The following is a 17,044-nucleotide window of genomic DNA, read 5'->3' on the forward strand; positions in this document are numbered from 1 at the left end:
TACCGCCAAAGAGAACGAAACGGAAATCTTCGAGATTGTAACTTTAATGCTGAAAGTGTCATAATGCTTAATGAATTTAATTCTTGCACAAAGGTCATTTATTTACATGGGAAAAATTAAGATGATACCAGGATTTTGTGCCAAAAAAAAATTAATTCTACAAATTCAGTCGCTTATCCAGAATGCAAGCAAATGTTGCATGTCTTTTTTTTTTTTTTACCAAAGTGCTGTTCCTTTTAGCTTAACTTCCTTTTATTTCACTCTATTTCCTTCTCTCTCACTTTCTCTCTCACCCCTCCCTCTCTCTCCCTCCCCCTCCCTCTTCGTTCTCCTCCCTCTCTCTCATTCCCCCCTCTCTCTTTCTCCCTCCCCGTCCTCTCCCCCTCCCCCTCCCCCTCCCCCTCCCCCTCCCCCTCCCCACCTCCACCTCTCTGTGACAGGCGCCCCAAACACGCAGACCTTTCCCTAAAAGAAGTGAAATGTGCTGGAGAGGAGGAAGTGAAGTTTAACAGTTTGTACTCAAATATGAGAGCATGCCCTCCTGCCCATGCACTCCCAGAGAGCATCTACGAGGTGGAGGACGCACCCAGGGTACAGTACATCCTTCAAAAGACACTTTCACACATCTCTTGCATAATGAACGTGTCTTGAGGATTTCGGGACTTTGTGGAAAGGATTTAAAAGGCCCTGCGATAAATTGGTGGCCTGTCCAGGGTGTATTCCTGCCTCTCGCCCAATGCACGCTGGGATACGCTCTGCTCAGGATAAGCGGGTACAGATAATGGGTGGATGAATGGATGTAAAGGTTAGCCATTAGACATTGATTTTTAAAATCAAGGAAAGGCGAAGTGTTACGGATATTTTCCATTCATGCAGTCATGACACGTGGAACGTATTTCATGAAAGCTGTCAAATTAGACAATGTCTGTGGAACTTATGTGGACAGGAGTCATTGGAGTTTTTGCTTGCTGAAAACATGCGTATGAAGCTGTCTTGTCCTATAATTTTTAAAGTCTCTCAGGACAAGAGAGTCTGTTAAATGATATTAATAGAAATGTCAACATAAATGTGTATATGTGCACAGTTCAAAACGTGCCCAGTGGGCACATCGTCTGCAAAACAACAAAACCAGAGGTGGAAAACCCAGGTCCAGGTAGTAAAAGGTCTCCCTGATTATTTTGTTCCAATCACATGGATTTGCAAATTAGCACAATTCTTCAACCAGGAAGCAGAACTGATTGGTGAAATTAGCTGGCTGAGCTTGTAGGTAGGACAGGGCAGGACTTTCTCTTTCTGACCCCTGGACTTTCCACCTCTGGACAATACTATTGTGTGAAAATCCGCAATGCACGTGCTCCTTATCCAGACGAAGTCTCCCAGCATTTTTGGGAAGACATTTTCTGCTGTATATTTGTGCTAATTTTCTTTTTGTTTGTTTGTTTGCTTTTGTGTGTGTGTGTGTGCTTTGAAGTATCAGGAAATGAAGAGACAACCTTCATATGATGACGATGTGTACCAAAATTACTGAGATCTGCAGGACAATCACAGCTGTCGGTCATCTGCTTCCAGATCAAAAGCGCTTCAGTGTACTCAGCATTCATATTTTACGGTATTCTCTGAAGTAATCAGTGGACACTCATTTCATGCGTTTATAACCTTAGTTCCAATGGGTGCCATTTTGGACACCAGATGGCGCCAAAGGTACATAATTTAAAAAATAATAATAATTTAAAAAAACAGCCAGCACACCGTGTTGCCCATTATCATATATAAATAATTAGTATGAAGTGTGTGTAGTAGACAAGTATACATCTACCAGGAGTTTTCACACCTGATGGGCAAGGAGCTGGTCTTGTAACCTAGAGGTCGCAGGTTCGATTCCCAGGTGGGACATTGTTGTTGTACCCTTGAGCAAAGTACTTAACCTGCGTTGCTTCAGTATATATCCAGCTGTATAAATGGATGCAGTGTAAATGCAATATAAGTTGTGTAAGTCGCTCTGGATAAGAGCATCTGCTAAATGCCTTTAATGTAATGTACTTAACCTGTATTGCTTCAGAATATATCCAGCTGTATAAATGGAAACAATGTAAAATGCTGTGTAAAAGTTGAGTAAGTTGCTCTGGATAGGAGCGTCTGCTAAATGTTTGTAATGTAGTGTAATGTCTGATCTTCAGTGGCCTTATGCATATGCTGACTTTGCTACAGCCTATCCCCTGATCAATGAAAAAATTGAAAAATAGTTGTTCCTTTTTTGAGTTTAAATACATGAACACAATACAGGTTTAAACAGATGATTTAAATCAATAATCAGCCAAACACACTTTCATTAATTAGGAACCAGCTCATCTTCTTTCTAGAGAAACCCCCTTTCTTGCTAAATAGAACATTAGAGAAAATGCAAGCTTTAGTTTATCGAAAATATAATAGTTCTCCGAATAGGGAACATTTATTTATCATATTACGTATAGCTATTTCTGACATAATGTGTCTTCATAGGGTAAATCATTCGAACCCTGATTAGTTGAAACTGTGGCTCTCCCTCCAAATCCTTAAGAGGGGGGTCTGGGTTCTTTGTCCTGGAGTATTCATTGTTATTCAGCACTTAAATGATCAATTAAGGGAGCTAATAACACAACAAATTCACCTAGCGCCCTTTTCTTAATGCTCTTCATGACAACTCACCAGGCATTGTGGGGAATGTAGTGAACTAGACTGAGTGTCTGGTGCAAAAATAAGCCAATTCCTTCCAATAGCTAATTCACCAGAAAGGCTCCCAACCGATTTCCAAAGGCCATTTGCAGTTTTTGATGGAGTGACGTGGCTTTTGCAGATTTATATGGGATAGCACATGAAAGCTGGAGATTAAAACGAAATATCAATTTGTTTTCTCTAATACAACAGAGGAGTTCCCTGACTGGTGCAGGAAGTTGACGTTGTCATGGTGATTAATGAATGCATTCTGTATTTGAATTCTGTTGATTCACCAGGGTTGTTGTTTTTTCTTTAATGCCTTGAGCGCTACAATCCCCATGGTACAGCGGACAGCATTAAATTAAACTCCATCAGACAACACGACAAAGAGAATGTGTGGAATCGATGGAAAGCTAATTGTACAACAGCAAAGGGGAAGCTAAGGCCTTGACATGGTTAAGGCTAAGTGCTGGAGATGGCTGTTATCGTGCTGGGTGACCATTTCAAATAAACAAGACATGATTTAATCTGGGTTTATATGAGGTCATTGTACACACATTACACACACACACACATACGTGCACACGCACACACTTGCATTGTACACAATTAGAATTAGTCCTCAACTCTGACATTTTACTTTTTCTTCACAAACTTAATTTGAGTTAGTTTTAGAGATTGTTGAACCAAACCAAATCAGTTTGATCTGTATAGCATTCTCTCTACAGAAAACTGTCACAAAGATGCTTTACAGAGTTAACAGATAAGGGCAAAAACCAGGCCTGAACCTCCAAATATAAAACCCCAGTGGAAAGAACTCACTGAACTGTATTTGTAAAGAGAGAGAGATAGAGAGCGAGAGAAAAATAATTCTTGCATTAAATTCCTAAATCCAAGTTAAGGATAAATGTTGATTGAATCCCAGCCAATATGCCCTCTGGGCCAATAAGCTCTTTTTGTAACGCATACCGTTACAAGCGCACAGGCAGTGAAACACGTAATCACACATAATTACTGTAGATAAGGATAGAGAGAGCATCTGCTGAGAAAATAAGTGATGATGAAATGATGAGATGGACAGACCTTCTGTAACCCATCAAGAGCAGCATCCCAGCTAACACAAAATGTTCTCACAATGTTACTGGAATGTTTTTTTCCCCCCAGTGTTATAACAGTGTGAGAATGTTCTGAGTTACCTGAATGTGCTCTGGAGTGTCACGTCTTCCCTTCATGCCGAGGGGCTGGTTCACGTAGAAGGATTACCTGAGTTACCTGGATCACTGCGCAGAGTGTCACCCAGAACGGCTCTTTCCACTTCGGTCCACGTTCCACATGCGGCGCAGGTATCCCGCTAACTCTGTAATCCCCCCCCCCCCCCCCCCGCCTGTTAATTTAATCTGTTTATTTCCCCCCAGGCCCCATCAGAGGGGTCCTCCACACTCCCCTATGAGGTGTCTCCCCCAGCTGTACGAATGGCCACCACCGGACAGACCCCTCACCTGTCCAGTACTGTTTATAAGTTACATTTTGTGTTGCCTTTTATATTATTTTTGAACTTCATTTTCCTCTTTTTTTTCAAAATTTTCTGTAATGTTTTTTTTTTCTTTCTTTTTGATATGCAGTATTTTAATAAATTTTTTTGCAGTACTGTCATTTTATATATGTAAAATTGATTCCAAAGGGCTTGATACATTTAATATCTGTAATGTCAAGATAAATAAATATTCAGTAGTGGTTGAAGCCCATAACTACTGGTTGCAACTCTATGTTATAAAAGGATAAGACCTGTGATGTGTCTGTTTATAAAATGGCTCCCACTGAATTCGGGTAATTTATTTATAAATTTAATTGCAATAAATTTACTCACAATGCTATTGTGTACAACTTTTAAGAGATGTAATTCTTTTGTAGATATTGTATGTTAATTTATTTTTAAAAGAATGTCCAAGAATAAAATCATGTATATACTGGATATAGTCATTTGAGAACTTTTGGATGATTAGTCACTCGATCAACTGAGTTTCAAGAAGCAATGGTTCCCCTTTCCGTGTTGAACCTTTTTTTAGGAGTGCTCGTTTCCTCTATTGAGGTACTCAGAGAATCAAAAGTACAAACTTTCACACTAATATGTTTGTAGAAAAGTGCATTGCCTGATTGCCTGTTCTCAGGTGTGTGTGTTTGTGTGTCTGTGTGTCTGTGTGAGTGTGTGTGTGGGAGTGTGTGTGTCCACAATGTTCAAAATCATACCCTAGAGCGTGGAGTGCAGTGGTGGTAGCTACTGTAGGTTCACTGGGCGTCCAGGTTTTAGCTGTAATAAAGCACTTTGATTAGCTAAAACCAGTCAAATATATGGTTGGCACCTGTTTTCTTGGGTCTGATCATGAAATGAGACATTTTAGAAATGAAATCCCTTATTAATGGCGACATAGTACATTACTTAATACCCAGTGTACCATCTCCATTTTGCATTAGTTTACAAAACAAGTGTTCATAGGAGCTGCCAATCACCGGATTTTTGAACTACATTCCAACATTAAAATAAATAAAATAAAATTCACAATACTGTCTAGAAGAGGAGGGTGGGGTGGAGTGGGGGATCTATCTAGGGCTGGGGATGAGGGTATGAGCTAACCCCCCCCCCACCCCCAATCTCTCCTAGGGTGGTGTAAAGACTAGAGCTGGCCGCAGCGATTGCTATCTGAGGTCACGGTTTTGTGTCGTAGTAGTCATGCCCTGCAGAAGATAATCTTCAGCTCTGCATCCGTCCTGATGTTCTGAAAGAGGAACGCAGCACTGTGCGTGATCAGTGCAAACCACACGCACTTCTCAAAAGCAAGACGACAACTTCAAGATCCTGCAGGTTCGTAGCACAGAACATTATATTTATCTCTCGGCTACTCATAATATTTCTGAATGTGAAGGTATGTCAATTATTTTGACAGAGGAAGTGACTTATGTGGTGTCTTTTTTCAACTAATTAAAAGTATCTTTCTGAGGAAATGAATGTTTGTCATGTAGCAATCAACTGCATAAAATGATGTGTCTTCAAAGTTAAATCTCGAAATAACACAGTTTTTCAAACTGTACATTTGATAAAACACCAGGGATTAGTACCGCTTTCTTCTGCTGCCAGACAGTCTAAAATCATTTTCATCCTGTAAATAATCACGTCTGTTTCTATTTTTTTTGTTTTGTTTTGTTACATTTGACCCATGAAGTCAGTGTCTTTTTCTTACGTTAGATACAGAGCTCATGGGTTCCTTCAGGAGATCATCTGTTCTTTGCAGTGTCATTCAAGGTACTGTAACATACGCCAATTGGAATTGCTTGCATTTATGGATCTTGGTAATTCAACTGCAGGGATAATGAGGGGTTGTTCAGTTAAGTATAGACGTAAGTACTAGTGTAAGCATTGAGTGCAACTCTAGCCCAGGGCAGCTGGTTGTGTGTGCTGGTTTTTGTTGCAGCTAATTGCATTACATTTATTTGGCAGACTCTTTTATCCAAAGCGACGTACAATACGTGGATACCAAAGGTCATTTAGCTTACCTTAGCTTCCTGGACAACTAGTGTACAGTACATACACTAGTGCTGGCACTTTCCTAATTGAATAATTAAGAGTAAGAGTTGGCACCCTTGGGGCAGGTGCATCAAGGGCGAGTGTGGGTGCAGGCAGAGATGGGCAAAGATACATCAAATTGTATCTTGTTACAAAATACAAAATACCCCTCAACTAAATGCATCAAAATAAAATACAAAATACTGGAGCCAGAAAATGTATCTAGATAAAATACATGTATTTTGTATTTTCAAAATACAGGAAATTGCATTTGTAACATTGAGTATTCTGAATTCGATTGTTTTTATATTTAGCCTTTATCTATGGCTTTCAACATGTGTACATTCTAAAAAGTAAGATATATTTTATATAGTTATTGCAGTTCAGATAAAATGTTAACCTTGATGGACAGTCCACTGCACTGGCAGGAGGAAGCATGTGCTAGCTTCCTTGAGGGTGGGGGCTTAAAATACTTTTTTTTTTAAACTTTGCAGTTTCCATCTTAAAATGTGTGAAAATGCATTGGCCGCGGTGTTTCAAGAGAGCTGTGAGTGCACAAGATATTTTTGGACGCCATAGTGTGAAAAATAAATATACATGTACTCAAAAAGCACAAGCCCAATGTATTCGGAAAGACATGTAGTCAGAGAGCACAGGCCCAATGTATATGGGAAAGGAATGTATTCAAGAGCACCAGCCGCCACCTCCATGATGCATCATACAGCTAGCAAACGAGGGAGGATGCAGAGTGGACAAAGGTCAACCTGAGCCATAAGATTAACAACCTGCAGCAGTGAGCGCTTCATATTAAAAATGTGCAATTAGAACAAACACGTAATACACACACAGTTTCTGCCCTGCGAACTAAGCATTGTACGCAAGCATATACGTAGAACGAACGGAAGTGTCAGGGTGCGTGGGGGGTTTGGACCCAAACGCAGAGGGGGACAAACTCAAAATTCCAAAAGATCAGAACAAAAGACTTTACTTAAGGAAAAGGTAACAAAAGGGAACGAAAGGCCTTGCAGGGCAACTCTCAACAAACGAAGGAAAACTTCAAAACACAGGAACAAAGAAAATCCAAAAACACAAGGAAACCAGAACATGGGCAGGAACACATGGGGCAGGTACATGAGTAGAGGCATACGTACAGACACAACCAAGGATCCAGCACCTGAGTCAAGCAAGAGGGAAACTTAAATAGAACAGACACTGACGAGACACAGGAGGGCACCATGAACAATCAGGCCACAGAGAGGGAAGGGAAAACGAGACAACCAACAAACAATAATAGGACAATTGAAAACAATCATACAATTACACAGGGGGAGGAGGACACAAAACAGAAGTGCCGCCATCTGGCGGCCCAACAGGGAAAACGCAGACAGGAACACAGAACCATGACAGGAAGCTTCTGCCTTATACGCAAATGTATCGTCAGAATATATGATTTGTGATAGAAGGGGGAGGGAGATTCATGTGGGAGATGAGCACCAGCATTTTTTTTTTAAATGAAGAAGGAAGGGGCTCATAAATATTGGTGTCAAAGAATTGGGAAATAATGGTGTCAAAAACAGGACATGACTAACAAAAGAAATAAGTGGGAAGTACTAAATTTAAGCTCCACGACAGGAGGAGTTAGCAAAAATTGATAAAAGAAGCTGTGGCCCCAGGGGTGTGTCTTGGGAATGCTTGTAGAGTGTTAGGAGAGCGATTGGATGTATTGTCTTTACTTGTGAGTGACTGTTAGTTAGTTGTACTGAACTGCGCAGATCAGCCCGGGTTCTTGTATGTAATCTTTGATTCACTAACAATAGCTCACCATTTTTGGACACCATTTTTAGGTTAACCCCAATACAGCTCAAGTTTTAACCGAAAATTTCCTGGCTACGTCCTTTCACTTTTCAACCAAATGTAGTCGGATTTAAACCTGAACACCAAGAGGGCGTTTTACGGACTTAACACCGACTTTTCAACACAAAAACGTTCACTGGGATAATTTACTGTGGATTTTACGAAGGCTGCAGTGAAATAATAATAGAAATCAGTCACAGAAATGGAAGGAAATCAAAGGTAACAACGAAAGCTTGCAAGAGTGTTTTAAATTAGGTCATAGAGGTGAACTGAAGTGTCCTGATGACAATGGATTGCTCTCTCTCTCTGATGGTGGTGCTTGTTTAAAAAAAATCACCATCAGATGTTTTTGTGTTCTTGTAGCACACTCCCATAAATTTAATGGGGAAAGTGCTTAATTGGCTGAATATTAGACAGCGATGACCAGATAATACTGTGTACATAGCAAAAAAAAACAAACAAAAAAAACCAAACAAACATATATCAGTATTATCCATCGTGAAAATATGAAAATGATATTTATGACCTTGGGTGTTTAGCCTACCGCATTGCAATTCTGCTGTCTCTGTTATTTTGAACAGGTCTGGCAGTTTGGAGTGTGGCTGCGGCTGGACAGCGGTGGTCAGTGACGATTCCTAACCAGATGTCCGCTCCGGTCGGGTCTTGCATCGTCGTTCCTTGCTCCTTCACTCCCCCGACCGCTAACGAGGCCGTTAAAGTCACTTGGTACCAGTACGTCAGTCGTGGATACCCGCTGGTATACAGCGAATCCAATCCAGGGGACGTCATAGATAAGTTTCGTGACAGCACGGAGTTAATTGGCAGCGCGGGAAAGGGGAACTGCAGTCTCAAAATCAACCCGACACGAGAAGCACATAACGCTGAGAAGATCTATGTGTGGATTACGCCAAATCAGTTGGACGGCTACTTCTATGATGAGACGGTGACATTAGAGGTTACAGGTACATAAAAAAATAATAAACCAGCAGTTGATTAAACTCCTTTTCCCTTCTGTTTCCCCCCCCCCCCCCCCTTTTTCTCGACATGTTGGAATGCCCAAACATGCTGAATTGCACCTTGACTTACAATTTTTTTTTTTAAATTAATCTTTATTTCATTTTTTTTTGGTTACCAGGTGTGTTGTGTTGGTGAAGACAAACCCCTATCACTTTAAATGTGCATGTGCGCGATTTGCTTTATCCGCAGAGAACGCGCCTCAGCCGGAGATAAGGATGGTGCGCAGTGATCTAACAGAGGGGGATGTGGTGAGACTGTCCTGTGATGTCATCCACACCTGCCCCCCTTCCCCCCCTTCCGTCTCCTTCCGCAACCACAGGGGGGCGCTCAGTCGGAGCCACAATAAGGAAGAGGCGGGGCGTTGGCGCATCTCCGTGGAGACGTCCTGGAAAGTGAACTCGGCGGACCATGGGAGGGGCGTGGTGTGTGATGTCACACATCCTGGGGGCCGGACAGCCAGCAGAGAGATTGTGCTCCGTGTCACCTGTGAGTTGCCATGGTTACCGCAACCTGAGCATAAAGCTTGCCACTTACCAAAGCACTATCAGGCAAAAGAAGAATTTCATGTGGAATAATGGAGAAAATACATTTTAGAAAAAATGTTTTATTGGTAGTTGTGTCCCCTAATTTTGCCAGTCACAACATCCCAGCAACATTCCAGCAATGCTCCACCAGAATGCCAGCCAAACATTGATACCCTCTACCTATGGGCCGACCAGGCATCCCTATTGGCCCAATTACCCATTTTTATCCTTTCCCCAGATCCCCCGAAATCTGTGAGTGTCCATGGATCCTCAAACGCACTTCCACCTGGTGGAAGCGTGTCCCTGTCCTGCAGCAGTCAGGCCAACCCCCCTGCGACCTCCTTCCAGTGGTACCGTGTGGATCAAGGCCAGCCCAAGCTATTGGAGGTCAGCTCTAAGGACATAAGAGTTACAAATCTGAGCCGCGACCAGAAACTGTACCGCTGCAAAGCCAGCAACAGCGCGGGGAGTGGCAGCTCGCCTGACTTTGAAGTCATCAAAGAGTGTGCGTACTTTGTGTTTTTGGGATTATGGATTACAGTGTGTGTGTGTGTGTGTTTGTGTGTGTGTGTGTGTGTGTGTATGTGTGTGAGTGTGTGTGTGTGTGTGTGTGTGTGAGTGTGTGTGTGTGTGTGTGTGTGTGTGTGTGAGTGTGTGTGTGTGTGTATGTGTGTGTGAGTGAGTGTGTGAGTGAGTGTGTGTGTGAGTGTGTGTATGTGTGTGTGCGTGAGTGTGTGTGTGTGTGTGTGTGTGTGTGTGTGTTTACTGTCATCTCTTTTTCAAGCGGTCCTCTTTCACAAACATACACACCCCACCTCTATGGGCCCCCTAGACTCGGTAGTGCCTGGGAAAGCTTTCTGTGTTATAAGCTCTTAGCTCCACCCCTTTCTCTGTTATACTCCCCTAACTCCACCCCTTCCCCAAATATATCTCCTTAGCCCCACCCTTTTCCCCTGATATACCCCCATAGCCCCACCCCTTTCCCTGACATAGCCCCTTGGCTCCACCCCTTTCCCCTGATGTACCCCATTGGCTCCACACCCTGGTGAAAGTGAAGGCTGCTGCTGTCTGAACCCAGGCCTCTGCTTCCCCTCCAGACCAGCCCTCCATATCCGAGGCCTCGGGGTGCTCCTTCTATGCTGGGGCTGTGAGCTGCTGGTGTGAGGCTACGGCCAGGCCCTTGGCCTCCCTGCAGTGGAGGGTGGACGGGGTGACCCAGGTGGCCAGCCCCGCCCGGCCCAGCACCACCAGCGTGCACACGGTGAGGGGAGAGTGGGCCGGCAAAGCCGCCACCGAGCAGGTGAGCGTCACCTGCGTCTCCAGCAACCGGCACGGCCAGAAGGAGCGCCTCCTCAGGGTGTATGTGAAAGGTGTGTGTGACTGCCTCCCACACGCACATGCATGCGTACACACACACACACACACACACACACACAGGCGCACGCACACATGCACACACACACAGGCGCATGCACACACACACACACAGGCGCACGCACATATGCACACACGCACACGCAGACATACACGTGTACACACACATGCACCACACACACACGCACATACATGCATGCACACGCAGCTCACATGCATGTATACAAACACACACGCATGTACACACACACGCACATACATGCGTACACACACGCATACGCACACGCACGCACAGGCGCACACACACAGGCACATTCATGCATACACACACAGCTCACATGCATGCATACAAACAAACACACACACGCATACGCACACGCATGCAAAGGCGCACACACACACGCGCACCTACACGCACACGCACATGAACACAACCACACACGCATACGCACACACACACACAGGCACATTCATGCATACACACACAGCTCACATGCATGCATACAAACACACACACGCACGCACACACACGCACATGAACACAACCACGCCCCTGCATACATGCACATGCACACACATGCATATGAACACATTCATGCACATGCATGTGCACGTGCACACATAATGCATGCATACTCAGACACAAAAACACACATGCATGCACTATATAAGTTCTTTAAGAGTTATTTAAAGGGATATTTAAGATACACAAACATTTAAAAGTAACACCATGCCATTTTCGACACAGTTTCTAAATGCATATTTCTTTTGTTTCAGCGCCTCTCTCTAATGTGATGGTGACCCAGCACCCGTCCCGCCCCCGTGAGGGAGAGGGGGTGACCCTGTCCTGCACTGGACAGGGCTACCCACCGGCGTCGGGATACCGCTGGTACCTGGGGCGGGACGGGCAGGAGATCGGGCTGGAGGAGGAGTCCAGCGAGCTGTCGGTCCGTCCCGTGGCCAGAGACTCCGGACCCTATCGATGCACCGCCCGGAACCAGATGGGCGAGTCCAGCTCCCCCATCACTTCGGTCAACGTGGAGTGTAAGCGCGTCCCTCTCTCTGACCTCTCAGTTTAGGGCAGGGGGTGTCCAGTCCTATCCGAAAGGGGGCTGGCGTGGGTGTGGGTTTTTTTGTATGAGCCCAGCACTAAAGTCACCTGACTCTAGTTCTCGACTGAAGTGCATTTTGGGAGATTACGTGGGCGAGTGCATTTTGTTGGGGAATGGCTATGCAATTGCAGTAATGGGCTATGGCCAGGGGCAATGTGGGCCAGTGCAGTTATGATGATGTACCTGCGTACATTTTATAATACACAGGGACCCATCATAAGACCCCTGACTCTACTTATCAAGGTCTTGACTGAAGATCATGATTGGTTAATTTGTAGAATCAGATTATGTAGCGCTGGACTACATCAAAAACCTGAACCCTCACCGGCCCTTTTTGGACAGCATTGGAGACCCCTGATTTAGGGCCCTGTGTAAGACACATGGGGCAAGTGTATAGAGCAGGGGTAATCTAATCTAGCCTCCGGGGCAGCAGTACTACCGGATTCATTCCTCCCCTCTACTCAGGGAGTGATTTAAACCTGACGCACCAGGTGACTGAAATCTCTGGCCAATCAGAGGCATTATTGGACTATGGACCGTCAGGCAGACGAGAGAGAAAAAGGGCAGTGCTACTGATTTTGAGGGCCAGATTTGAGTATCCCGGTTCGTAAGGACATGACGCAAAAGTGCATTCGTGACTCATCATCTATTTACAGGCCATTATGTGTATGTGTATGTTTCAAACCCTTTTTTTTAAGCGCGCATCAGTTTACCCTTTCAGGAAGTGCACGCATGTCTCTCTGTGTCTCTTCCAGATGCCCCTCTTATTCTCCGGAACTCCAGTTGCACCCTGGGTAACGGGCAGTGGAGGTGTGAGTGCATTGTGGACTCCAGCCCCCCAGCGAAGGTCACCTGGTCCTCTGTGGGCTCCTCCACTAATGAGAGCGGCAACACGTTGTCCACGCTCAGTGGGCGGGTCCTAAGGTCTGTCCTCACTGGACCAATGGGAGATGGGGGCCACCGTTTCTACTGCAATGCCACCAATGAGCATGGAGACGACTTCTACCTGCTACCTATCACAGGCGAGTGTGGCTAGCGATATGGTGGCATTGTTGCCATGACTGCGACCTTGGCACAAAAAAAAACGCACTTTAATGATGTCAGTCCCTCAGTTTGCTCATTTAATAATAACAATAACAATAATAATAATAATAATACATTTATTTTATATAGCGCTTTTCATGGTCTCAAAGACGCTTTACAATACATGAATACATACAATGAATCATACAATGCAGGGAAAAAAATGCAGAAAATGCAGGGGTGGTGCAGTGGTGGTAGAAGAGGGTGTGAGAGGGGGAAGACAAACATCAAGGGAAGGCCAGGGAAAAGAGGTGGAAGGCTAGGGAAATGAGCCCGGGTGACATCTGCACCTTGCATTGAATTCAGCTTGCGATAATATACACATTATAGCAGTTTACATTGTGAGACAAGTGCAAAGACTGTTGAGTATTTTTATGATTGCAGTTACAGGGACAGAGTGCTCAAATGTGCAAATGTGTTACTTAAGTCTGGGTAGAACTGGATTGATTAACGGTGAGTTAATGGCTGATGTGCAATTTAACGATCTTATAAATACACTGCAACATTACAATACGTTACATTACATTTATTTGGCAGATGCTTTTATCCAAAGCGACGTAGGTCAGTGGAACAACTTCATAACACAGGTTCGATAAACATCAATTTATCTGTGAGTACAGTTGTGGTACTAAACAGGAAGTGTTGCTATTTATTTGTCAGTTAAAGAAGTATAGACTGACTGCATTTTGAAGGAAGTAAATAAATGTGTGTGGCCAAAACGTTCATTTTTGGTCTCATCTGACAATAGCGTCCTCTTCCAGTCATAATTCTAAAGAGGTTTGGCAAGCTCCAGATTCTTGGTTTTGTTTATTGTGCTCAGTAAGGGCTGTCTTCGTGCCACCCTTCCAAAGAGTCAGTTGGTATGGAGATGCCATTTTATGTTTTTTTTTTTTACTTGTTGAATGCAAGAAACAAACTAATCTCTGCAATTCTTAAACAGTGATCCTTGGGTTATTAATGGCCTCCCTCACCATCTTCCTCACCATCCGTGGGGACAACATGCACTTGCTTCCTCTTTCTGGCACATTTGCAACAATTCCATATGTTTTACACCTTTTTATTATTGCCCTTACAGTGCTAAGTGATATGTTTAACCATTTATATAATTCTGGAGCTTACTGTGTCTACAGACCAGAGTCTGCAAAAACCTTGGGTGTGAAACCTTAACTTTAACACCCCAAAAGTCCCCTACTGTGGGTCTCTACCACATGATGTTATCATTAGTTAAACACTAGAAGTGTGAATCATTTGTTTTTGTGTGTGTGCAGTACCCATATGTATGGTTTGTTTTTGCTGAACTGAATTGAGGAAGTTTCAACATTTTGACTGAAGTTTAGTCTTTCATTTAACATAAATGGTAATGTAATGGCAACCTCTCAGCTGCAAGCCCAGTTTTCCTAACCTTTATACTGCACAGCCTCAAAACGCGTGTCAAACTCAGAGAGTTTGGATTCCCGTTACTGTGACTACTGTTGCCATGGCTGATAATAAAGATGATGATGCCTGTATTTCTGACAGTGGAGCACTTTGGAAAGTGGGGAATTGTCCTTGGAGCAATCGGTGGAGCTGTGCTCATATGTCTTCTATTGGGAGCATTTTTATATTGTAAACGCACTAAAAGGTACGTTTGAAATTTACCCATTTGCTTAACTGTCACTGTATGCACTGTGTGTCACTTTAATTGGGTAATAGTAACTTGAGTACTCATATTATACTCGCATAAATGGCTTGCTCATTTAAACGGATTACTTGAAATCTAGGCATATATTAACGGAGACTTTTGAGGTCATTTTATTTGCAGAAACAGGCTATATGCCCAGTATTACAATTGCAGTGCATTAATCTAGGAGTCTGTAGTGAGCAAGAGTTAATTCAAGATTTATACCAAGGCGCTTTTAAAGTAATAATCTCGAAGATTTTCATTAAAATAAATTTCAGTTAAGTCACTATCTATCGCTGAATTAGTTAACACAATGGTGATTGAGCCTATTATTATTATTATTATTATTATTATTATTATTATTATTTATGATTATAGAACTGGGTGTCTGTGTTGACATTCCCGGGAAGAAATCACAAGCGGCGGATAGTTAGTGACGCGTTTTCCATCACCCATCAGTGGTTGGTCCGCCAGAGAGGGTAGGTGGACGCAACAGGCTTGCTCTTCAACTCACTTGTGTGTGAGCGGCGTACTATTTTTTCAGGTGTCTGCTAGCGTTACAATAACAGAGAAAGGGAGCGGGTTATGGAACCCTAATAAGTTTTTGTGTAACATGAGCGGTCATATTATTTGTTGATGTAGATTTCGTATTACATTTGATGACAATGTAACATTACTAAATTACGCTATAAATTAAGCTATTTGCACAGCTGACGCTAGCTACCGGACCATGTCAAGAAAGGCAACATTAGTTTAGACAACGTTGCGCACAGTATCCATCTCTCATATCAGGGAACGTTGCGTTAGCTAGCTAGCTAATGTAATTAACACAATCTAATGTCAGCTAACAATTAAGAAAAAAACGCTAGCTAACGCTACCGCCCGGTACCAATGTTACCTTGTTGCAACGTTGCAGTGTAGCTAACTAAAGTCAAGGCCAGTGTGGGAGCCAAGTTACATTTATATATTTTTTAGTTGATAAAGAAGCGCAGTCTGTATTTTGTTTAATTGTTGAATGTAAGCATAATACTTTTAATACAAGAACTCTGTGAACTCTGTGAAGTTAAAACGGTGACGTAGGTTACCGTCACTTTAAGAGAATTAGGACTGGATTCGAAAAGAGCGTTGTGCAGTTGCAGCTCAATTAGCTACCGAGCCACACGGTTTTCTTACCGTAGTACGATTTACAGATTTTGGAGAACTTAACGTTGAATACTCCTGTAGGAAGATAATGCAAACTGTGGAATAAAATTGCGTGTTCTATCTTTACTACATCGGAGTCCTGTGGAAGTTTTTCCAACGCAAGTTAACGTACACGAGTTAAGCCAAGGCAAACGTAGGAGCTGCAGCCCCCACAGCCAGTTCAGATCTATGATTCGCAACGAGACTGGATGCAACTTGCAAAATTCCAAGACGTCTGATTGTAAACGTTCTAAAACTGCACTTGGCGATTTGACAAGGTGGGTCTTTTGAGACCCTAGGCAACGGCTATTTTTTACAGTCTCTGCTTCAGACGCTCTGCAACTAACCAGTTCACACCGCTGCAATTTTCTCTGCAACATTCTAAAACCGTTTCGTCTCGTTGCGAATCATTGATCTGAACTGGCCTTAACGTTACCGTTATTTACATTGCCATCAAGTTCATCAATATATTGATCGCAATAAAGCCGGGGTATAGGTGGAGCAGAGCCGGGTCTGATTTCTGTGTAAAGATGTCAAGCCGGAGAAAACTAAATAAAAGAATACGGCAGTATGGTTTAGCGTTGTTATTTTATTACGCTTCCTCGTATGTTCTTTCGGCCTTGATGCCCTTTTTTGATGAAATCTCCTTTGTTTTTGTTTTATTCTTCTTATTCTGATTGCTAATTTAACACCCAGCTCAGCTTCATTCTCGAACAGTTTAGCTAGCAAAACCAGAAACAAGGCAGTTGTTTCAGAAATATCACACAACAATCATTCACGAAAAAGACTGTTCATTGTGCACGAGATACATAATTGCACGAGCCACAGCGAATCCCACGAATTCTCTGCAGTGTAAAGATGTTCATACCGGGCAAAAGGTGGATAAAGAACGTTTGTGGAAATTGATCATCACTAATTCTACCCCAGGTCTGCTGCAGCATTTTAACCCAGCTCAGCAATGTAAAGACATCTTAAGTTAGTCTAA

The 17,044-nt window shown here is 43.2% G+C and overlaps 1 protein-coding gene across 1 annotated transcript in view; it reads left to right on the top strand.

Moving 5' to 3' along the window:
• Positions 1-17,044, top strand: part of LOC118228839 (hemicentin-1-like) — a 28,469-nt gene that overhangs the window by 9,364 nt on the left and 2,061 nt on the right. The window contains exons 6-9 of the mRNA XM_035420324.1: positions 10,746-11,018; positions 11,800-12,066; positions 12,890-13,156; positions 14,736-14,838. Of these exons, the coding sequence (XP_035276215.1) occupies positions 10,746-11,018; positions 11,800-12,066; positions 12,890-13,156; positions 14,736-14,838 (910 nt within the window). The remainder of the gene's footprint in view (positions 1-10,745; positions 11,019-11,799; positions 12,067-12,889; positions 13,157-14,735; positions 14,839-17,044) is intronic.

This window comes from Anguilla anguilla, chromosome 1 (genome assembly GCF_013347855.1).
Source record: "Anguilla anguilla isolate fAngAng1 chromosome 1, fAngAng1.pri, whole genome shotgun sequence".
In the NCBI taxonomy this organism is placed as follows: Eukaryota; Metazoa; Chordata; class Actinopteri; order Anguilliformes; family Anguillidae; genus Anguilla; species Anguilla anguilla.